The sequence below is a fragment of the Castor canadensis genome, chromosome 9, assembly GCF_047511655.1.
Source record: "Castor canadensis chromosome 9, mCasCan1.hap1v2, whole genome shotgun sequence".
Taxonomy (NCBI): domain Eukaryota; kingdom Metazoa; phylum Chordata; class Mammalia; order Rodentia; family Castoridae; genus Castor; species Castor canadensis.
The window spans coordinates 35619997-35645220 of record NC_133394.1 but is presented as its reverse complement, the minus strand read 5'-3'; the positions used below and the strand labels follow the sequence as shown (position 1 = coordinate 35645220).

The 25224-nt window shown below is 36.4% G+C and overlaps 1 protein-coding gene across 4 annotated transcripts in view; it reads right to left on the bottom strand.

Annotated features, from left to right (window-relative positions):
* The window catches only part of Nfkb1 (nuclear factor kappa B subunit 1), a 118534-nt gene that overhangs the window by 69007 nt on the left and 24303 nt on the right, over nt 1–25224 (bottom strand). Inside the window, exons 3-5 of one of the 4 annotated variants that reach the window (XM_074041446.1) lie at nt 21159–21234; nt 17017–17057; nt 12916–13014 (exon numbers count right to left, since the gene is read on the bottom strand). In XM_074041446.1, the coding sequence (XP_073897547.1) occupies nt 12916–13014; nt 17017–17057; nt 21159–21234 (216 nt within the window). Of the gene's footprint in view, nt 1–12915; nt 13015–17016; nt 17058–21158; nt 21283–25224 lie in introns of those variants that run through there. The other 3 variants (XM_074041448.1, XM_074041444.1, XM_074041445.1) reach the window with 3 other exon arrangements.

Below are 25224 nucleotides of genomic sequence, written 5' to 3'. Positions count from 1 at the left end.
GAGATGGAAGAAGGCGAGACTGGCAGGCTGTTGACCTGCTGCTTCCAGCAACAACCTTTATTATTAGTATATGTTATCTTCTTTTAGCTACATCAGAATAGTATCACTGCTTCTTTAGGAAGATGTTTCTAACAGTTTTCTGCACACTGACCATTTGTTCATTATACAAATACAAATAACTACTAAACACCTTCTATACAGTAGATGTTATTCCAGGTGTTAGCAAACAAAACAAATGAAAATCCATGCCCTTGTAGAACTAACAGTCATATTATAGACATTTTCATGATTTTTTTATTGAAACAATAATCATATTTTGGATTATTTAATGCTATAGATGTTCCAGGGACTATGCTAGCTGCTTTTATGTAAATTACCTTATTTCTCCTTACACTGTTCCAACCAGGTAGATATTTTTATTTTCATCTTATAAATGAGCAAAATAAAGTATGAAGAGATTAAGCAACTGGTTGAAGAGAACACCATCTGCAAGTGGCACAGTCTGGAGTAAGATCTAGCTTTTGCTTTCAAATATGGTGTTTTGCCCACTAAACCACAGCTCTTTTTATCTACTATATGACAGATGTCTCTAGTTTAGCAACTTGATGGGTTTACTCAGATCCTGCAAAGTCCTTGGTAATTATATTACGTAACATATGAGTACAGAAACTTATAGGAAACAAGTTATTATTGTCTCGTGATCTGACTCTTGCTCATTGGATTAATACCTAGGATGTGATCTCACATCTGCTTTCTTTATGAAGTCTTAAAGTGTGCTGGAAGTGGCTTGGCTAGCTTACATGAGTTGGTGGTTAAATTTTCATAAACTTTGCAAGTCAGTTGATTTCACATTAGTAACTTGAAATTGAGTATGCCAAGGAAACTGGCAGATGCTACAAACAAGGGTAGATTTTTTTTCCATAGAAGCAGGTTGTCAAACATTTACTAACACTCCCACCACATACTCAATAAAGAAATAGCATAGTAACTTCTCTAGTTTAAATAAAACAGTCAAAACACGGATACACTGGCAAACTCCTCCAACTTGATTTTCTATGACTTCCTATATATATAAAAATGGTATAAAAGGGAACACCACAGATACATGTGAGTTTCTAGAGTTCATCATGGGATCTAAATGGACATTATCTCCTACTCTCAGACCTGCTGGTTTATCAGGTCAATACCATTATATGTTTACACTGGGTTGAACAGTGTCCCCACAATTCACATCCACTTAGAACCTCAGAATGTGATCTTGTTTGGATATGGATTATTTACAGATGCAGTGAGTTAAGATGAGGTCACACTGGGCTATGGTTGGCCCTAAACACAATGATTATCATTTTTTAAAAGAAAGGGGAGAGAGATTTGGATACAGAGACACAGGGAAAACAACCATGTGAAGTTAGAGGCAGAAACTGGAGTGATATAGCTACAACCCAAAGAATGCCAAGGATTGCCAGAAACCATCAGAAGCTACAGTGGGAACATGGCACTACTGACAACTTGATTGCAGATTTCAAGAAAAAATAAATCTTTGCTGATTTAACTGACCCCGGTTGTGGCTAATTTGTTATGAGAGCCCTAGGAAATTACTACAATACTTCTGCAAATCAGAATATGCAAAGTGCATAAGAGAATATAGTTAAGGAAGATAACAAGAACTTGGTAAATTTTTTTCTGGTCTCCTGCTGTGAGATTTTCTTAAGACATTTTGTGCTATTTCTAAAACCAAGCTTTTGGGAGACCATCAGATTTCAGTCTCCTACATTAGTAACCTCAGATAGATGAAAGGCTGTTAAGTAAATATTAGTTTAGTGAGGTGTGTTGAAAATAAATTAGTAAACTGGTGAAATTTTTGTGTAGTTTCATAAACCATAAGTCAATCAATAAAAGTACCTTTCAATATTCATATTAGCATATCTGGGTATATAAAAATAGAAAGTATTATCACTTGCAAGTGCTTCTTAAGTGCCATGATTGAACAATTCAATTCTACATTTATCCTATGAAGCAGTTACTCTATTTATTTATTTATTTAGGTGAGACTGGGGTTTGAACTTAGGGCTTCATGCTTGCTAGGCAGGCACTCTACTGCTTGAGCCACACCTCCAGCCCTTTTTGCTCTGTTTATTTTGGAGATAGAGTCTCACTTTTTCTCCCAGGCCAGCCTGGACTGTGACCCTCCTATTTTATGTTTCTTGCCATCAGTGGGATGATGGGTGCATGCCACCATGCCTGGCTGTTTTTTTCATTTAGCTAGGGCCTCACAAAGATTTTTTTTTTTTGGCCAAGGATGGTCTGGAGCCACAATCTTTCCAATCTCAGCCTCCAAGTAGCTAGGATTATAGTCACCAGTGCTTGGCTTTGAAGTCAGTATTCTTTATGTCAATGTTACAGATGAGGAAGCTAAGGCTTAGCCAAGTTTAGTAACACTGCTAATAACTGGCAAAACTAGAAATCAACCTTATGCCAACCCTGGACCAAATGACTACAAAGCCAATGCTTTACACATTACAAATGTGGTCCACAAGTCACCTACATCACCCTAGACTGGGGACTGGTATGTGTAGAACCAGAAATGTGCAGCCATATTACTTCCTTCCAAGACTTCAACTAGACACCCACTACTCCTCTTGGCCTTTCAGCTAACCCTTTCTATCAAATTCTCCATGTCTTTATGCTACATTCTTAGAAACTTCTTTAGATTTATTTTCCCATTTGATAATTATTTTTCCACTGTATACTACATTGAGTTAAATAATTTCAACGATCATATATTTAAATGAAAAAATTCTACTTGGTTTTAATTCTTCCTGGCCTATTTTCAATTCCATGTTTTACTTCTCTAGTGTAAGCAAACTTATTTTGTATTTATATATCAATAGCTGACAACTCAATTGTCTGAGGATTCTAGGGTTTATTTCTGCTTTTCATTGTTCTGTGGACTATTAATCACAGTGGCTTGTTTGTGTATATGTTTTATTTTGGGTGAGAAGCTCATACTTGTTTGAACTACACTTTGCTTCTGCCAGGCTTGGAGGATACCACCAATCTGGAGTCACTACATTAATTTCTAGACTTGGTGTTTCCTAGACTATGCAGGGAATATAAACTTGAACTCTGAATCTGTAAATCTGGTCTACAGCCATACCGCTCTGAAGGCTCCCCATCTCTTCTGAATCTGTAAATCTATAAGAGTTGGGCCTGATTCCCATACCTTCCAATTTACCAGAGCCTAGGCTGAAACTAGGGATTTCATCATCACTCTTGAGGATCACCCATTAGCATGAACTACAGGCCTGTGAGAGTCCTGATGTAAGTGGAGGATGGCATTCCAATTCCTCACAATGAAAGACCCAAAGTATTATGATTCATCCCTGTGAAGCTATTAAAAGCCAACCATCTCAATTATCCAGGTCAGCAAATATTTCTAGGGGAGCTGTGATCCCAGAATCCACTTATATTCTATTGTGCTCTTCCAAATTCCCCTATTGTTTTATGGTACTGGAGTATTTTTCATACCTTCTTTTAAGTTCAAGGAGGCATGAGAGAAAATTCTTGATTATATTTTATAATCTTGTTCCAGGTAAATGTCTAGGTGTTTTTGAGTTGCAGAATTATCTATCCACTATCCTATTACAAGGCTTTGAAAATGAACAAAATGAGCATTTTAAATATGTTTAGAGAAGATTTTTATGCATAGTAAAGTTTGGGAACTATGCTACACTGTCGCCATAAATCTCTTGAGGAAATTAGTTTACACAGCTCTATGTTTTTATCATCTCTTACCCTGAACTAAATCATGCAGGGAATTGTAGCTTCTGTGTCTGCTTCACACTTTTTTTCTGATAGCCCAGTGTAGTGCTATTCAACATGGAGTCATGTGTCAACCAATCTAGTTTAATTCATGAGTAAATAAAGCTGAAGACTCACCTACTTGCTTCAGCCCAGGCTTTATGAAAAGAGTCTCTGATATTTGTAATTAGTGAGAGGGGATCATTTGGAAACCTACCTTTTCTTAATATCAGGTTATAAACAGTTATCCATGTCACAAACAGTCCTACTAATTATTATTTTAAAAATATAGTGGCATAATATTCTGTAACAGGTTATACTATCATATGTCTATTTAATCATCTGTTATAACATATTGTCATTATATGACAACAGAATTCCTTAGAAATTATCATAGAAACCCAGCTGGCTAAATGACACATTGTGATTTAGCAGTATGGAGTGTGCTCGAGGTAACTGTATTTGGAATATTTTTGGATGATTCTGAGGCACTCATCATTAAGAACCACAGATATAAAGGACCCACAGATATATATATGTGTCCCACAGATATAAGGACACATATCCTTAATATTATGATAATGAATAGTATTCGAATATGCTTAAGAGTATGGATTCTAGATGTCTATCTATTGTACATCAAATTGTTAGATACAAATGATTTTGAGCTCCTATTATTACAATGAATCATTGGAAATTTCCATTATACAATGAATCATTTACCCGCATAACTTATATAGAAGTGCTATCTTTAGCAATTGTTATCATTGAGAAATAAATAATTTAACTTTTTTTTTTTTGAGGAAGCTTCATCAAATTGGTACAAAATGCCATACTGGCTGGTGGTAGTCCTGATTTAGGCAATATATTTAATAAAGAATAAAATGATCATGAAAAAATGTGTGGGTTTTTACATCATACTTCCTGAACTAAACTCTCAGGCTCCATCCCCAAAAGGCTATGAGACTCAAGGAGAACTTCTTAATTTCCACAAAGCTTCCATTTCCTCATTTATAAAATGAGGATTGCAGAACCTACCTCAGTGCATTGTGGTGGTGATTAAAGCCGCTCCTATACTCATTCTGTTGTGTGGATGGGGACCTAGAGGTAACAGGCATTGCCTCTAATGTCTGCACGCATCCTTTAGCCCACTTCCACAAGACCTCAAGAAAGTGGCTGCAAGCTGAAAGATTCGGATCTAGACTCCACCCAGATGGTGGAAAGAAAAGATCGAGACTGCAGGGAAGCTTACAACATCTTCTCTAGACCTGTAGATAGATCGAAAAGCAACTTGTCCATGGAAGAGGCAGTAGTAGACATTTGAGGACTGTAGAGCTACTGTACATTTACTTCACCTTATCAAAAAGAACTACAGTATGTGACTTTAGGAAACCAGGATTTCTGAATGGAGCGAGAAGACACGGTATCATCTTTAGATAGAGATGACTAGGTTAGAAGAGGTTATCAGAGATTGGCTTCAGATGGAACAATGATCATAGGAACAATCATGTATACAGGGAAACACAGAAGGAAGGAAAATGGGAATGGCCAACAGAGAGGAAGGTCAACAAGCCAGGACTGACAGAAGTAAAATTTAAAATTTAGGCAGTTCACAAATTCAGAAAACCTATGGCCCTCCTAATAATTTTTTACAACTATGGTCTGTAACAGTTTCCTCTAATGAGTGGCTGGCTCTCTCCAGTTTCTAATGGTGATTTTGATTTAGAAAACTATTTTAAGAAACATTCTTTCTATAAGGTGTAATATTTTACTCTAAGAGTCAAATGCAAAACTTCTGAATTACTTAAAAGAAAAATCATCTAGAAGTCTAGATTGTGCTTATAAGTGGGAGTTTTGCCTGTCTGCCTAAAGAGAGAGAGAGAAATAGAGAGAGAGAGAGAGAGAGAGAGGGAAACCAGTAAAGTCTGTTCACCTTTTCTTGCTGTTAGCACACTAAGTTTCACTTCTTTTCTACTGATAAGCAAAGTGAAGAGAACTTTCCCGAACTGTTAAGTAATCAACCTGAGGCATTTCAACTCTCTTACAATGGATAAAATGCAAAAATGTAAATATAAAATTTTAGAAATGCAAAACGATAAGAGGAAAATGTTTAAGAAGATAAGCCAAGCATGGTAATGCATGCCCATAATCTCAACACAAGGGAGGCAGACGCAGGAGGACAACAAGTTTGAGGTCAGTCTGGGTTATGTAGTAAGATATTGTCCCAAAAAAGAAAAAAATTATAGAGGCCTTTTTAAAAATGTGGCTTCTGTCAAAAAGCCAAAGTGACATGTACCCTACAGCATTAATTATTAACCACATTTCAGTCTTTAAAAATCTGATTAAAAAGTTACATATATCTTCCCAGGAAAATGCATAAACCTCATAAAATTCCACATATAAATTCAGGAGTCCAAAACCCCTTGAAACCACAAAGGATTCATGGACTCTAGGTTATGAAACCCTTCTCTTCAATAAGCAGCTATTTTTTGTAGTTACAGACAAAGGGTATAATGTATACAGAGAATAGGTTATTATCTGTTATTAGCACAGGAGCACATGAAACAGCTTAAGGGTGTCAATGGAAACTCTACTGTATGCTGTGACTTAGGCTCTTTCTGAATGCACGCCCAATTGATTATTGGTAATTTTCTCCCCTGGTGTGTTAAGTATCTGAGTCAGACTAAATTATTTGAAATTGGTATTCCAACAAGATCCTTAGAATGACAAATCTCCTGAATCAGACAAGTCTATACAAAGGAAAGAGAGGCTATGCAAAGATATGTGATATCCTCAAATGCCACAGCAGATCAGCCCATCTTTGTTTGACCTTGACAGAAACTTAACATGTAGGATTTTTAAGGAAGAGGCACTGAGAGTGGAGAATTTTGATTTTAATCAGTAGGAGAAGGAGGGATTAAAAGAACTGTTGACCTAAACATTTCAACACATGCCTTTCCCTTAATATAAAACTCGGGACAGAAAATATATATGAGAACCAGCTTTCAGAAACATTTGATTAAAAACAGTTACACTTTTATCAGTTTTATTTCAAATGCTTTGTATTTGATATTCACAGCTAAAGAGAAAACAAGAATACTAACTACGCTATCTGTAGTATAGAAACAAAATCACTGATTTGATGTGTGTTTTGCAGAGTGAGGCACACAGAAGGATGTCACAGCAGCTGGGGATGGGAGTGCAGAATTAGTTTCTGGAACCCCACAGGGCTACTCACTCCTCTTGGCTTTCTTCCACATTCATGAAGAGGAAGGCAGTTCCATTTAAATTTTTTCATGCACGACTTTCGGGAAAAAGAAGGCAATAAGCCTTCCCTGGCACTCCTTGCTGAGTCAAAAACAGGCAGGGACAAGCTTGGCCTAGAGGAGGTTCTCGTGCTTTCCTGCCAGCTTCCCCAATTAGGAATTCCATGATGAAATCAGAACTGAGCAAACATTAAAGGGAAACTTTATAGGTCAGCATAATGGATTATTAAATGTTTAACAATAGGAAAACTTTTCTTAAAGTGGGGTGAGGCATAAGAATTAGTCTGCATATTTACTTTCTCTAGATTTTTCTCTGAATATTATTATTTTCTTGTCTGTTTTAAGAGTCAGCATAAACTCCACACTGTGAATGAATACATTTTTATTCAGATAGTAAAGAAGAGTCAACAGCATCAAAGTGAACACTGTTTAATCCTCAATGGGGACCAGTTTTAATCTTCATTTGGTCTGAAAAGAAGTCATCATATACAGTCAAAACTTTGGGTTGAAGCTAGTAAAAATTAATTCTCTTGAAAATGCCAGTATTTGTGAATGCATACTTATGAAGTAAAAATATAAATGCATCTCAGAAAAAGTAAGTTCAGAATAGTTCTTCACCTGTAAAGAAGAAGGACAAAGTGAGGGATGAATGGGGTGTTACCTATAACTACGTTTTCTTTCAGAGAGAGAGAGTATGGTAAAAATATTACTATCTATTAAATCTACATTGTGGTATTTGGTGTCTGTTACACTGATTTTTAAAAACTTTCTATATGCTTGAAATATTTTATAATTTAAAGTATTTTTAAAATAATGTGAAGACCAACAGAGCTAAAATAGGATTCTTTCTTCTCAGCTACTTGAAAGAAACATGTAAAGAACCACATGGTATGAGCCTGAGTTCTAGAAATGATCTTAACATGATAAGAATGTATCTAGACCTAACCTGCTCCCAGTTGTTAAAAGCTCATGTGTGGAAGCTCGGTTCCTTACTTGGTGGTGTTATTCAGAGGTAATGGATCATGAGGGCAGTAACTTCATGAATGGATTCATCAATGGATTAACCCATTGATGAGTTCACATCCAATGGGTTACTAGGAGGTGGAGCCCAGTTCAAGGAAGTACTTTACTGGGGTGTGCCTATGAAGGGTATAACTTGACTTTGGCCCCTTCCTATCTCTTTCTCTGCCTCCTGGTTGCAATGCAGTGAGGACCTTTCTTTGACTGTATCCGTCTGCGGCAATGTTTCCTCCTTGCCTCAAGCCAGTCAACCACGGACTGAAAACCAGTGTATAGAAAGAAACTGTGAGCCAAAACAGATCTGTCCTCCTTTTAGCTTACTTTTCTCAGGTATTCTATCATATCAGTGGAAAGCTAACTAACACATTCCTTAATATCCAGGTACACTAACTTAGATTCTAGGAGAAATTGTTCAGATAACACGATCTTAATCCTGAAAACAATACCTGTTACTAATCAGGAAAAGTGCATGTTTTTGTAAAATAATATGGAAAATTCCATGTAGTCTATGTTATGCAGTTTTACAATACAAAAGTATATAAAGGAGTCAAGTTCAGTTTGACTCAACATACAGGAAAGAGTAGGAAATACTCTGGAATTAGTAGGTATAGGCAAGAACTTCCTCAACGAAACCCCAGCAGCACAGCAACTAAGAGATAGCATAGATAAATGGGACCTCATAAAGCTAAAAAGCTTCTGCTCATCAAAAGAAATGGTCTCTAAACTGAAGAGAACACCCACAGAGTGGGAAAAAATATTTGCCAGCTACACATCAGACAAAGGACTGATAACCAGAATATATAGGGAACTTAAAAAAACTAAATTCTCCCAAAACTAATGAACCAATAAAGAAATGGGCAAGTGAACTAAACAGAACTTTCTCAAAAGAAGAAATTCAAATGGCCAAAAAACACATGAAAAAATGCTCACCATCTCTAGCAATAAAGGAAATGCAAATTAAAACCACGCTAAGATTCCACCTCACCCCTGTTAGAATAGCCATCATCAGCAACACCGCCAACAACAGGTGTTGGCGAGGATGCGGGGAAAAAGGAACCCTCTTACACTGTTGGTGGGAATGTAAACTAGTACAACCACTCTGGAAAAAAATTTGGAGGCTACTTAAAAAGCTAGACATTGATCTACCATTTGATCCAGCAATACCACTCTTGGGGGTATACCCAAAAGACTGTGACACAGGTTACTCCAGAGGCACCTGCACACCCATGTTTATCGCAGCACTATTCACAATAGCCAAGTTATGGAAACAGCCAAGATGCCCCACCACTGACGAATGGATTAAGAAAATGTGGTACCTATACACAATGAAATTTTACGCAGCCATGAAGAAGAACAAAATGTTATCATTCGCTGGTAAATGGATGGAATTGGAGAACATCATTCTGAGTGAGGTTAGCCTGGCCCAAAAGACCAAAAATCGTATGTTCTCCCTCATATGTGGACATTAGATCAAGGGCAAACACAACAAGGGGATTGGACTTTGAGCACATGATAAAAGCGAGAGCACACAAGGGAGGGGTGAGGATAAGTAAAACACCTAAAAAATTAGCTAGCATTTGTTGCCCTTAACGCAGAGAAACTAAAGCAGATACCTTAAAAGCAACTGAGGCCAATAGGAAAAGGGGACCAGGAACTAGAGAAAAGGTTAGATCAAAAAGAATTAACCTAGAAGGTAACACCTACGCACAGGAAATTAATGTGAGTCAACTCCCTGTATAGCTATCCTTATCTCAACCAGCAAAAACCCTTGTTCCTTCCTATTATGGCTTATACTCTCTCTACAACAAAATTAGAAATAAGGGCAAAATAGTTTCTGGTGGGTATTGAGTGGGTAGGGGGAGAGGGAGCGGGGTGGAGTGGGTGGTAAGGGAGGGGGTGGAGGCAGGGGGGAGAAATGATCCAAGCCTTGTATGCACATATAAATAATAAAATTAAAAAAAAAAAAGAATTAACCTAGAAGGTAACACACACGCACAGGAAATTAATGTGAGTCAACTCCCTGTATAGCTATCCTTATCTCAACCAGCAAAAACCCTTGTTCCTTCCTATTATTGCTTCTACTTTCTCTTTAACAAAATTAGAGATAAGGGCAAAATAGTTTCTGCTGGGTATTGAGGGGGTGGGGGGAGAGGGAGGGGGCGGAGTGGGTGGTAAGGGAGGGGGTGGGGGCAGGGGGAAGAAATGACCCGAGCATTGTATGCACATACGAATAATAAAACAATTAAAAAAAAAAGATTGACTCAACATTGCACCTACATCAGTGGTTCATTCGGTTGGTTCATTTTAAATTGTTAATGTGACTGTCAGGCAACAGTATGTTTTGAACAGGTGGAGGCGCACATGTGAAGGACACATAAAGAAGCCAATAAACTCACTATAAAGTTAATGCCATGTATTTGTTCATACCAAGAACTGCTACTTAGCCACAAAACAGAAGTGAACAGTTCATGAAAATATCATAGTTTGTACTTTTTGTGCGGGGCCAGTTAGAAGATATTCCCAGTTTTTCTCTTAATATTAGTCCTTAGGTAGTTATAATCAGGATTGATGCTGATAACAATGTGACTTTCAGTTATTCTTACAAATATACACGTTACATAAACACAAAGAATATTTATATATGACACACAGACATGTGTTAAAACATGCTGGATCTGACTCCCCAAGACCTGATACCTTTTGCCCCAGGAGCCTCTCTTCCTTGTTTTCCAGAATTTTCTTTCACTGTGCCTACTCCACCATTGTCTTCCCGTGCTCTGTCTCCTAATCGCCCTGTCCCCAGCAGTGCACACATTCTGTGCAAGAAAACACTATTCCTATGAGAAAGGCTGTTTAATTTCTCAGTTTCCTCATTGGCATTACACTTTTTATCTACTGGGGTTGTTGTGAATATTGAGATAAAGTACAAAAAAATCTGTGGCAAATCATTGATGTTTAACAAATGCTAATTCCCTTCTTTATTTATACTCCCCATTCCTCATGTGGGTTCTAAAGACTGAAAGCCAGGTGACTGTTATTATGGTTAATTTAACACGCTGACTTGACTGAAGTAAGTGATACCTAGAGAGAGTTTGTGTGTGTCTGTGGTTGTCTCCACAGAGATTCATATGTAAGTCCACAGAATGAGGGAAAGATCTGCCCTCAATCAGCTGGAGGCCTAGACAGAACAAAAAGACAAGAGAGAGAATTCTTTGGTCTCTTTCTAGAAGTTGGGACACTCCTATTCTGCCCTTGCACATCATAACTCAAGGTTCTGTAGCCTTCAGACTTACACTAGCCACCACAACTCCCACCCCCCCACCCCCACCCTGCCATCCCAAGCCAGATCTTAGGCCTTCGGTCCTGGACCAAAGAGTGTTACCTCACCCGCTTCCCTGGTTTTAAGGCTGTGAACTTGGAATGAGCCTTACTACTAGCATCCCCGTGTCTACACCTTGCAGACAGCCTGTTGTAGGTCTTCTCAGCATCCATAATCATGTGAGCTAACTCCTCTCATTATCTATCTACCTATCATCTACCTACTATTAGTTCTGTTTCTCAGGAAAACACTGTCTAATACAACTGTAGCCTGCTTCTGTGGACATCTTTCATTCCACAACTAGAGCTAAAAGTCTTCAAATGAAAATATGATTCCTAGGACCTATATTGTGAGTTTTGCTTGAAAGGTAAAGAATAACATCATAATATTTTTTCTTTTGTTTCAGAACAATGATAAGAAATTAGAAAGCCCTGGGCTTAGAACTGGGGTAGGAGGAAAGGAAGAAACAAACACAAGGCTGGCAAAAAAAAAGAAAGAAAGAAAAAGAAAAGAAATAGATATATTCTGTTATACTAGAATTTTGCTGAGGCCTAGATCTGTTGAGCATCTCTTTATAGAAAACAAACCCAAACCAACAAAATTAATAAGGCCAAAAGTATGTCATACCCTGAGGGGCAAGCACACCATTTTTTGTCTAAGCTTTGAATTACTGACTGAATAAAAACTTTTATAAAGGATTAAATTGCCAATTGTTGACTGGCTTACCTGCAAAACTATGCATCATACCTGCAAGACTATGAATGATAGCACTCAAACAAACATAGAGAAACATATTCTTGCTGGCAGAGTAGCTCACATGGTAGAGCACCTGCTGAAGATGGTAATGGTACGCCCGAGTATACCACCACAAGTCATAAGGCAGTGCATGCTAAGAAGGGCCAAAGCGTACACAGCAGCCATCTGCTCACAGTGCCCTTGGGTACCTGCAGGCTCTCTAGCGAGCACTTACACACATTTCCTCATTTCATCTCTAAAACACCTTAAGAAATAGGATCTCTTCATATTTCTGTATTTTACACATTAGGGTAATACATTTTTTAAGTGCTGAATAAGCCTGTTTGAAGCCGATACAGCTCATCATATTGTCTGGTTCTGAATTCACGATCTTAAATGAAACACTAGATAGTCCATACACTCAGTCACCTGTTTTGTTTCTCACTAAATCTTAATAGAACCAAAATCAAGCATTTGTTTCAAAGACTTATTAAAGTTTCAGAAAGCATACAATTAAAAAAAACTTAAAGATGACTGAGAAATAATAAAAGTTTCTTAGTTGATGTTAAAAACATTTATACTAAATGGACATGGTAAAAGAGTTTTAGAGTCTCTCGTTCTCATGAGACAAATTTCTTTGAAAATTATAATGACCATGTGAGCACTTCTAATGTAGGGGCAAAGGCTCACTGTGTTAATGTAAAGCATCTCCTTGGTTTTGCTGCTAGAAAATCAAATCTTTCAGATTTCACATAGTAGAGTATACACACTTACTTTGACCTGAGGATAGGACTTCTTGTTCTTTTCACTAGATGCACCAGGAAGCCCACCATGTGATGGGCCTTCACATACATAACGGAAACGAAATCCTCTCTGTAAAGGCAAATGCAGAGTCAATACTTTTGAGAAATATGTATTAAAATGATAGTGACAAAGTTACTCACAAACTTCTAAGTTTTATATGTACTAGGTAAGAAAAGGAAAACATATGATACTGTGAAAGAGGACTCTGGAAGTGAGAATTACTTTCCAAAACTTGTATTAACTGATATTCGTGCACTGAGCTGTGGCTCAGAAGCCAGGCACCTGAGCCTGCAGAAACTTTCCTGCTGCACAGAGGCAGAACGGAACTGCTGAAGAGTTTGAGCCTTTGATGCAATGTGCTGTGGCTTGCCAGAATTGGAGCTTCTTCATCTCCAGTTGCTGCTGTGAAGCTCTGGACTTCACTGGAGTAGTAAAAGTTATGCTTCTTTGATTATTACTTAAAAGAATTCCCTTTCTACTCTGATTACAGTTGGTAAGGGGAGGACCACCAACATACTGCATGGGTGTTGTGCAATATACCCTCTGCTACACCGTGAATCTGCTGGACTTCTCAACAGTTCAGAGGATAAGATCTTTAAGTTTATAATTATTGATGTAATTGAGCTTAAGCTTGAATTCTAACTGATTCAGAATCCAAAACCAGATAGTCCTTTTTTAATTATCTGAACCATGAATTTTATAGATGTAATTAATCAATGAGGTTATTGGCTGGAAACCTTTACTATATGAGCAACTGTGGGCTAATAAACACCCAAGTGCCATGTTTTTCATCTGTATAAATAAGATGATTATACCAGACCATAGTTCAGGTCTAATCCAGTTCTAACATTTTACCCCTTACAAACCTAACTTAATTAAAATTATGCATATTTGTATACCAGTAATAAAGCAAAGACAATTCTGTAAATGGATTTCACCATTATATTAAGGAAGCTTTCACTGTATTTTTTGAAATACTCAACTTTATAATGATGTCAATTTGTGGTAGTGTTAGTAATTTAAAACTAACCAGCCACCTAATTGGTTTTCCTTCTTTCACCCTTTTGTGAAAAGAGCATCAAGAAACATCCTCCTCTTTCATTTATTTGTATTGTATGACTGACTTCATATAAACAAGGCTAGATTATCAGACCATCAGGAGCTCCCCATACCCACTACTTGCTGGTGAAGAGCTTCTAGTTTACATACTCCAACAACTTCATAACCAGCAAACATGAAGGTTTTAATAACTTTGAGCTCATGAACTAATACAAAATTTTTGCCCTCCTTAGATTACACCACATTTCATTATGCCTACTAGGGTCTTGCAGTTTCTGAGTATTCCTGATGCCTTAAACTCATTTAAATCTCTGGGAAGCATCTGCAATGGTCCTATATTATCTAAGGACTTCCTGATTTCCAAATAAGATTGATGTCCTAAAACACGTTTCACTGGATGAGGAAGGCCTGAGGTAAATTTCCTAGTCTGAGAAAGCTCTTCAAGGCATACATGGTCTGCAGTGTATATACTCAACTCATCAAAGTAAGATCTAAAACAACTCTTGCATTTGATTCCTCAGGATACCCCAGACCTGAATACCAGGGAGCATTCTGAGGTTCGGTGAGGTTTTAGGGACAATTCTTACATTTAATTTTTTGCAAAATTCAAATTAAAAAATAAATTATAATTTAGCCCCATATCTTTTGTAAACAATGGTGTAATCATCCCAGCTACTTGGGAGGTGGAGATTGGAAGGTGGTTCGAAGCCAGCCTGGGTCAGCCTGACCTTCATCTCAAAAAAGCTGAATGTGGTGACATAAGTCTGTTATCTTAGTGAAACAGGAGGCATAAATAAATAGGATCAGAGTCCAGGCTGGCTTGAGCAAAACCACAAGACCCTATTTGACAATTACCTAAAGCAAAAGGGCTAGGGGCATGGCTCAGTTGGTAGACTTCCTGCCTCACAAGCACCAGGCCCGGAGTTCAAACCCCATTTCCTACTAAAAATAAGTGAAACAAAAATATTAATACAGCAATTTATTATCTTAACCAAAAAATTCCCTTAGGGCAGTTGGAAAAATATTCTCACGTATATACTTTTCTATCTTATGAAGAGTGGTGTCAAACAGACTCTAAGACAATAGGCTTGACTTAATCATGTGCTTACAGTTTGAAAAAACAATGTATATTATGCTTAGTTTCACAAGCGCACCTATAGTTCTATGTAAAGTAATTTTAATCTGAGGATGGAAATGTATAATTTTTCAGGGAGGTAAAATGCCATCAAATGCATAATCTGGATGCATTTCTGACTCTAACTTTCTGAGATTAAAGGTTTGCCAATCCACAGCCATTCATCTCAGTAACTCCATTTGCTTAAAATGAGTCATCAACCTCAAAGGCTACATCCATCTAGTCAGAAAGTCTCACTTAAACATAACCTTCTTACTTTCACTGAAGTCACACATCAAAATAACAAACACATTGTTTTACTCACACAAGTATGAATACATAAAATAAATAAACAATGAATTAAATTTTGAATTCTGGAATTATATTAACCCTTTAGGTAAACCATAAATGTCAATTCTTCATTATGACTTTTGGGCCTGTGATAAAGAACTGCATGTTAAAATTCTTATTGTAGTGCTATGCTTCGAAAGATAGGTATTTGAAAGAATACTTTGGTGTGCAGACATGTTTTAGCAGATTTATTGGTTCCATGGATTATCCAGATTTTGCAAGTTAAGAAATTTTCCAGGATGCCAGATTATTGTGTAGAATTTCAGGGAATAAAATCCCATTGGGAGTGTCGTTAAGAGAACTGGTGACATCATGTGAGAACTCATTGCTACAGAGTTGGAAACGGAGGGAAAGCAAAGAAAAGTTAGCAGCCTGTGGAGTCAGGATTTGCCACCTGCAAGCAAGCAACTAGAACAATGCTCCAAAGTTTTATGTGGAATTCTTGATCCCACAACAAAAACTTTGGTCTAATTTCACTCTTATAAGGATAGTGTGGTCATCATTAAGATATTTATATTCTTTAAATGCTGACCAAATCTATTCATATATGACATGATTCTGGAAACAATACAGTGGATGCTTTATTTAAGTTCTTTGCATCTATAAATGTTGCACAGTACAAAAGTGTTATACTCATTCATCTGAGTCACTATATAGAACACCTAGGGAAAGGTACTTGCAAGAGGACAGGTATATACATCCTCAGTCTCACACAGATGTGATAAGCACATCCACTCAAAGATTTAGTGACTGTTCATGTCTATGGAAGACCATACCATAACTTCCATCCCCTAATAAACTGAAATGTCCTATAGACAGATATTAAAGTTACTCTTTTTTCATGTTTCACAGCACAGGAGTCATACAACTTTCAATATTTAGCCACAGTGTTGGGAAATGGTTTTAAGGCCATTTCAATTCTGAGTTATCTTCTACAGAATCTAGTGGTAAGAGAAAGAGCTCAAAAAGATAAAATGCTCCTCTCCCTGCTCTAAGGATGCTGAGTCTAGAGCTAACACCAGAAGGAAGGGAATTCAACAGGCCATTCGAATACAGCTCCTCCTCCTAGTCCTTTTAGTGCATGGGTTATGTTCCACAGAGACTGGAACTAGTAAAGGAAGGAGCAAGTGAAGGAAGTTCAACGTGGATGTGACTGTTGGATGTAACTTAGTAGATATGAACTGCATGTATGTATATTTCCTTATAAATAAAAATGAATGGAAATAATCTCTGCCTTTCCTAGGAGTGGCTGAGAAGCTAAGATGGCAGAGATAGCAGAATACCAAGGATCTATAATTAACTGGAGTTTCACAGAACTATGCACTGAGGCTCACGACCTTTTGAAGAATGACTAAGAAATGTAAAGTAGATGAACAAAGTCATTACATAATTTGGCAGGTTAATGATAATCCAGATAAGCTATTTCCTTTGTAAAATTTATTTATTATTATTTAACACTTCAGATCTTAATATTAGCTATAGATGTTAATATTGCCACAGATCTTAATATTGCACAAAAAAAACTTCTATCCTTTAAATCTTCTTACCTGTTTAGGTTGCTCTAATATTTGAAGGTATGGGCCATCTGCTAAAAACAAAAACAAAAACAGAAATCAAAAGAAACTGTGAGGCTTCTCAAATTTGGTATAAAAAATATACAACAATTCAAAAACTGAAATTATGCTCTTAAACTGAGGTTTCAAATCAATTTTATAGGTAAAATTACAAGGGTTTAATTTCTTTTTCTCCTTTGAAATATTAAATTTACTCTCACTGTAACAATAATTTTACAGTTTTAGAGAACCACAATAAATAAACATTTGTTGAATGGTAATGGCACACTGCCCAGTGCACCAAAAGGTGCGATGGCTGGCAAGGACTACCATGTCAATAGCTCACACAATCTTGTCTTCCAACAGAGCACTTTTAGGAAAACACAAATACCAATTATAAGCAGTAGCCACTTCCTGGGCACTTTGAAATTTTCTTTTTCCTTCACATATAAGACAGTGACTTCCACTCTTTACAAAAACCGTGTTCAATGTGAAATTAGGAGAGATAGAGAGAAGTTCTACGTGTGGAAAAGACACAGGTAAGTACCCCAGGCTGCCTATTTCTCTTACACTCAGCTTCTGTTCTTTCCCCTACTTGAGTCCATAAGTATTGTGTTCGTCATCTAACTGGTCTGTTCCTTCCCTTCCCCTAATAATTTCATTTGTTCTATGAGATATAGTTGCCCTCTTATTAATCAGTAGCTTTTAAGGGTTCTATAAAATTTCTGAATATTATGTTCTCTTATGACCACTGTTTTAAAACAGCACAAGCAATAACATTTAAATTAATAAAAATTTATATCTGCAAAAAAACCAAAACAGCACATCCCTTTTATAAAATCCTGAAAATAATTTAATTGAATATACCTGCATGCCAATTAACTACTATAAAAAACAAAGAAAACTAGAGGTTTAAGCCACATCCTATTAGTATCTGACTTGAAAATTCAAAGGAAAATCAGAATCTCTGACACCATAAATATAGATATGTTCAATATGAGAAGTTCCTAAGCACTTCAGCTGATTTTTATATCAACAGTGCCATAGCCCACGGCTCTAAAAGAAAGACATTGATATTTCTTATTTATCTGAAAATAAATTAACATGTGTGGTACTAAAAATATTCTAAAAGAATGCATCTGTGCCTGTTTTAATCTTCACTATCTCCCAGTTGAAGCTTAAGACTTATTTATTTTGCTGGCACTGAGATCTAATCTCAGGGCCTTATGCTTATTAGGTAGACACCCTACCACTTGAGTCACATCTCTAGCCTTTTTTTTTGCTTTTAGTTATTTTTCAACTAGGGTCTCGTGTTTATGCCTGGCTGGCCTGCACACCATCCTCTTATTTATACTTCCTGCCTAGCTGAGATGACAGGCCTGGGCCACCATGCCCAGCATTTTATTGGTTGAGAAGGAGGTCTTACTAACTTTTTGCCCAGGCTGACTTTGAACCACTATATCCTCCAGATTTCTACCTCTAGAATAGCTAGGATTCATAGGTGTGAGTCACTGTGCCCAGCAAGGGCTGGAAGTATGGTTCAAGTGGTAAAGTATTTGCCTCACAAGCACAAAGACCTGAGTTCAAATGCCAGTACTATCAAAAAAGTTATGAAAGACTTATTTTGGATAGATAAATTTGTAAAGAAGAGATAAAACTGCAGGTTGAAATTTTGAATAGACTATAAATTATATAGAATTTATTTTTATCCTTTCAAGATTATGATGAATCAGGATAAAATTAGAGAACTGTAGGAAACAAAGATGCAATTATTTCCTGTTATTCAAGAAATGTACATGGAAGGCAGCTGGAAAGTAACTACCCTTGAAGTGAAGCATGCACAAGAAAGGAAAAACAGGGATCAGTGACTAATGCAGTAACACAGAAAATTATTTTCTTGTCTGTGTAAAAATTCATCATTGGCCATTTTAAATGACTTTGGGGAAAGTAAATGTGATTTTAAAATTCCAAAAAAAGGTGGCTAGAATTTAATTTTGCTAAGAAAATAAAACTAATTAGAAATGCCAATATTTTCACACTAGTGATATATGGTTCTCATGAGAATGTAACAAAAACTAGAATACTAAAAGAACATAGCAAGAAGACAGCCCTCTAAGAAAGCAATATTTGTATAAGATGTCATGGAAAATATAAGGGAGTGGAGAACACATTTGTGTTAAACTTCACCTTTCCTGAAAATACTTGTAGTTTTGGTATGATTTTTTTTTTCTGTAGGACATAACTTCCTTCAAACATGTGAAATTCCATGAGAAATCAGACCATTTTTCTCTTTCAAAGAATACATTCAAAGCTAAATCAACTAGAAAATTAGATTTGATATGCATATATTTGTTTTAAGGCCAACTTTCTTTGGGCCACATTTCTATGCCATGAAAGTGACATCCCACTGTGTGGGGAAAAGAAATTAAAGCATAATGTTATAGACCTAACAGTTGTATCATATCTTATAGCGTTTTCAACAAATAGTAGATCTACTAATGGTTTTAGATTTCAATAACTCTATAGAGGATTGGAAAAAAATTCACATGAAAATTACAAGTTAATATTGGTTTAGACATCCTTTCTACTTCTTTAAAATTTGAATAAAACATCCCATACACCTTGGACCATAAAAACTGCTCTATGCCACTACAATAGAGAGTAAAAAAACATGGATAAAAAAAATACCAACTGAACAATAAAACTTTTAGGTACAATTTTTAAAGTTTTTCTAGTATTATGACAAAATCATTTCTACAACACGAAGCTCTGATTACAGAATATTTACTGAGCTGAGTCTTTTGGTAATCTTGGTTCTATGCTCATAGACCTAAAGAAAAAGGAAACTTTAAAAACTAAACTCTGCCTCAGGATACTATTTGGTATCCACAAAGCATTTAATAGAAATGTGTATATTTCCTGAGGATGGAACCAAGTTATTACACTTTCAATAAAGCATTAATACTACGAAAAATATTTTGAACCTCAGAATAAAGAAGTTCACAGGAAACCCAGATACCACCAAGACTCTTACTTGTTCACAGGAAGCTGACCTAGAGCTCAAATTGGACGGCACTTCACAAGGCCTCAGATAAATAGTAGCCTAGAAAAGAATGTTTTCGGGGTCAAGACAGAAAGGCCTCTGTCAGGTAATGTCTGCTAATGAAGGTGAAAGTGTAGCAGATTTAATTTCTTCCCTCCTATGTACTAGAAACACTGAAGATGCAAATGTAGAAAAACATTCTGAAGTCAACAATGAAGTAAGTATCAAAGCAAACATAGTCATTTCTAATGAGAACTATAGAAGCTGGATAAAGTCTCTCCAGAGCACAAGCAAATCTATGGTAAACAAAACACCTGCTGTCCCGTTCAGTGAGTACCAAACTCTGTTTTATATACAATCTCCATAATTCACCTGCATTGCTTTTGAACATCTGTTAAGTCCTACTGGTGACATGAGGGGTGAAACAAAACAAAAAGCCATCATACCAACCTTACATACAACTCAATCAATAAAGAAGAGGTTAAATGAGTTGAATTTTTCATATGAGATTAAACAATTTGTGGATTCAAATAATTAATGGAGTCATGTTAAAAGTATTACTATTTAAGTTTTTTTCTGATTGGCCAGAATACTAAGCTAAAAGGTGCTTTTTCTTTTTTTTTTTTTTTTTGGCATTACTGGGGTTTCAACTCAAGGATTCACACTTGCTACACATACTGGCTGGCATACAACTGGTCCTCATAAATGTTTGTTTGATTCTTTGTTTTTGCTTTTTAACAGAACTGAGGAGTTCAGGATGCCTTGTTGTGAGTGTGGGATAAAGCAGAGTAGAGTTAAAAAAGAACTCAAAGATAGTTAAGATTGCGAGAACAGGAAAATTCTTACGTTGAGTAAAGAAATTTCTTCTGAGTTGTTCGAGCAGATATTAACAGTTGCTAATATAATGGGTAAGTAGGGTGAAATATTTTTGTGTAAACACAGTTCAATAAAGTACATTGAAAGATTGTTTTTTAAAACATTAATCACTATTTCCTTTCTGTATCAATGAATTTCTAGAAGAGACCATTAGAAAATTCCGAATATTTTTAAGAAGTGAAATCAAACAATAGGACAAAAGCAATGGCTTTCTTACCTGTTGACAGTGGCATATCTGGTGGAAATAATTCTGCTTTAAATATTGTATGGGGCAATGCATTCAAGTGAAATATCTGAAAAGATGAATATTTAAATCTGTTACTCATGACTTTCATAACATTATGTTAAAAATGTGACATCAGAACATTTAAACATTAATTATCAGAATGAAAACTAAAGACAGAAACTTAAAAATAAGATTCCTGAAATTAAGATTTTAAAATATCTTTATAAGACTTACTTACACTCTCATGTGTATGGAATTTATGTTAAGAATAACGGCCTATCTGTAAAGTACCAGGAAGGGCAGTGGGGTAGCTTGCTAGTACATCTTCAGGGGCAAGTGAATGCTTATTAAAGTGAATACTTAATAAATATTTGCTTAAGGAATGATTTGAAGTGTACACCCTCTTAAGGCATATAAGAATATAAGCCTAGAAATCTACATTTCTTTTTTGCTATATCCCTAATCTAGCCACCATTTCAAGTCCTGAAGGAGCTGTAGTCAGCAGCTGTGGAATAATTTATAGAACAACTGAAAATATAATTTATAGTCCAAAGACCAAACAGCACTGAGTTCACCCATTTTTATTATCACCTCCATTTTTTTACTACATCTGGAATTAGTGTGGAAGGGTGGTTAAGTCGAACAATGGTCTCCCAAAATGTAGACACCAAAATCCCCAGAAGGTATATAATAAAAGGCATTTTGTACATGTTATTAAGGTAACACTATTACAATGCGGGGATTATTCTGGATTATTGAGGTGCTGGATAAGGAGTTTAGGAAATCAAAGTGAGTAGGAGGAAGTGTGACAATGGAAGCCAGAGGCTGGGGTGATGGGAGTGTCCACATGTCAAGGAATACAGGCGGCCTTCACTGTTTTTTTGGTGGTACAGGGGCTTGAACTCTGGGACTCATGTTTGCTAAGCAGGCGCTCTACAGTTGAGTCACACACCCAGCCCCTCAGGCAGCCTCTAGAAGTTCAAAAAGGCAAGAAATGAGATCCACCAGGAATGCAGCCCCACCAAGACCTTGATTTTAGAACTCTGACATTCAAACTATAGGAGAAAAAATTTATGTTGTTCTAAATCACAGATTTGTGGTAATTTGTTATAGCAGCAACATAAGACTAACAGAAAATTAAAACAGTGGGCATACAATATAATTTGATAGAATTAAACTCTATTTTGATAAGTTACTATAAATTATTTCAAAAGAAATTTTTCCCAATTAGTTCTTTTAGGTGTTTATATTTATATTTCTGAGTTTCTTATTTATTTTTTTCTAAAGTCAGTTGTTTAAAATGTTTGTGGATAGCACAGAAACTAACAATGTTTCACTTTTTCTAATAAGCAAGTGTGTGTACTGGAAACTAGTATATTTTTTAATAGCCAGTATTACAACTTGGGCCCTTGTCCTTATTAGTAAATTACTGGAGGTTCTTAAGAAAATAGTATCTGTAGTTAAATCAAGAGTAAAACAAGCCATATTTAAATAAAGAACATTTCAGGTCCAATTGTGAGGGATGCAAATTTTTAATTGAGGAACAAAAAATGTGCTCCACTTCAGTGGCTAAGAGTAAAGCTCATTGAATCTATTTATCATTGCTGAAAAGGAAATACAGGAATGAGAAAACATGTTCTGCACAAATGAGCCCCACCTGACACAGGACATTCACCAGTTTCAGAGCAGAAAGGACAACCAAGAAAAAGATCTTTCCTGTGGCTGTGCAGGCGGTTCCAGGGCAAAGTGCAAGTGTTGTGCTGTGGCTTAGGGTATCTATTAGGTTAGGGTAGAATGCAAACTCCAGCACACATTAAAACACTGAAGATTGAGGACACATACATTTTAGGAAATACAAACCATTAAGCTCAAGACAAGGGGAAAGAAGAACCTTCAAGGACCTGCCAAAAATTGAAATATTGGTACATGCCCCACCCTTGTTGCTGAGGAGCACAAAATTGCCCACAGAAGAAACTTTCAAAATGAATGTCTTCAGCAGGTTTTACTCTTCTGTGGCATAAAGGACCATCTCTGGTTGATAAGATTTCCTGTGTACAGACAGGAAAGCATGGTTTAAAACCAAGCAGAAACAACCCCCATGTTGGTTAGAGTTGGCCTTTAATTGTTAGAAATAACATATTAAAAGTGAAAGGTAAAAGAAAGGGTTTTGATAATATGAGTAGCCAAATGTCTTTCATGCTGCAATCAAAGAAGATGTTCCTAGATTTGTCTGATATCACTATTTTTATAACAAAATTGGAAAGGAGCATCATAATGTGAAAAGCAACACATATTCAGTCTTTCTAAACTAATCAGAATACTATCCAAGAGTAATGATCGCTCTATGTCTATTTTGTTTATAGAAACATCAGATCCCTTAAAAAGTATTTCACTTTTATTTCTCTGGCTGATTCTTTACAAGCATAAATTTGGGAAATTCATTGTTTTTTATGGATGCCACCAATATTTAAATATGAAATGATAATGAATCTTGGAGCCAGGGTGTCCTAGTAGTATTCCCTTTGCTCTCCAGCCTAGCAAACTATGTCTTTCAAATCTCAGCTTACATAGATTTCTTTTGGAAAGTCCTCCCTAACTCTGCTCTTCTCTCTCCCTCCTGACAGGTAGCATGTAGTGATCCCTGTCAAGACTTCTGTCCCTCTATGCAGACCATGACAGCTTTTATTGCCATATGGATACTATGTTTCTGTTCCTCTTATAGAATGGCAACTTGCTGACATCAGAGACTGTGTGTCACTTATTTTTGCATCCCTACTAATGCCAATGTACATAATAATACTAAGTAGCTAAGGGATGAATAAATCTTGGCATTTTAAATACTTCTTGAAATTATTACATTCAAAGTTTAATACTGCCAATGTAATTACTCCAGAGTTTGAAAATTGCTTTCAAGTGTATCTATAAATACATATATTATATATATAGAGAGAAGAGAAACAAAGTGCTAATAACCAACACAGATTTGTTAGACTTCAACATTTTTATAGGTTTGGAGTTTTTCAAAGTAAAACGATGGGGGAAGTGGGGAAAAGACACTAGTATCCCTAGTATCTTTAGCAGCTATGACTGCTAATGCAATATTAGCAGTTTTATGCTCCCAAAGCACTCTCGTTACACATGTAGTCTTGCAAAACCTCTGTGTATGTGGGGCTGTTATTTCTATTTTTCAAGTGAGAAAAGTGAGGATTGGGGGTTAAGTGATTTCTCAAGTTTGAAGAGCTGATCAGTAGCAACTGGCATTTTATATAATGATTTGTGACTTCCAAGTCCAAAGTCTTTTCACTATACTAATCTGCTTCCTCATTAAAAGAGATGCTCTTATTGTTTTTGCTTTTGGCAGTACTTAGAGCTTGAACTCAGAGCCTTGTACTTGCTACGTAGGCACTCTACCACTTAAGCCATGCTCCTCGCCTTAGGAGTGTTTTAAATGAATATTTCAATGGGCTATAGTGAGTTGAACTACATTCCCTCTTAAAAAAAGATATGTCTGATTCCTAATTCCTAGTACCTATGAATGTGACCTTATTTGTAAATATAGTCTAGAAATAAACAAGTTAAGATGAAGTCATACTTGATGAGGGTGAGCCCTAAATTAAATGACTGATGTCTTTATAAGAAGAAAGAGAATGAGATTCAGAGGCAAAGACACAGTAAAGACACCTAGAGAAGAAGGGCATGAAACAAGAGAGGCTGAGACTGGAGTGATGCAGCTATAAGCCAAAGGATGCCAAGGATTGCCAGCAACGACCAGAAGCTAGTCAAGGGGAATGGAACTGATTCTCCTTAGAACCTGCAGAAGGAATCAACCCTGTCAACACCCTGGTTTTGATTTCTAGCCTCTAGAGCTTTGAGAATATATTTCTATCCTTTCAAGTCACCAGGTTTATGATAATTTGTTACAGTAACCCTGGGAACCTAATACGGTGGCACTCAATTGACCTGTAGCATATATAGTTTTCATGCAACAATATGTGTGATAGGGTTTTAGTCACTCATTTTATTTTTTTTAAGACAGACAAAGGGTTTTTGATAGTTG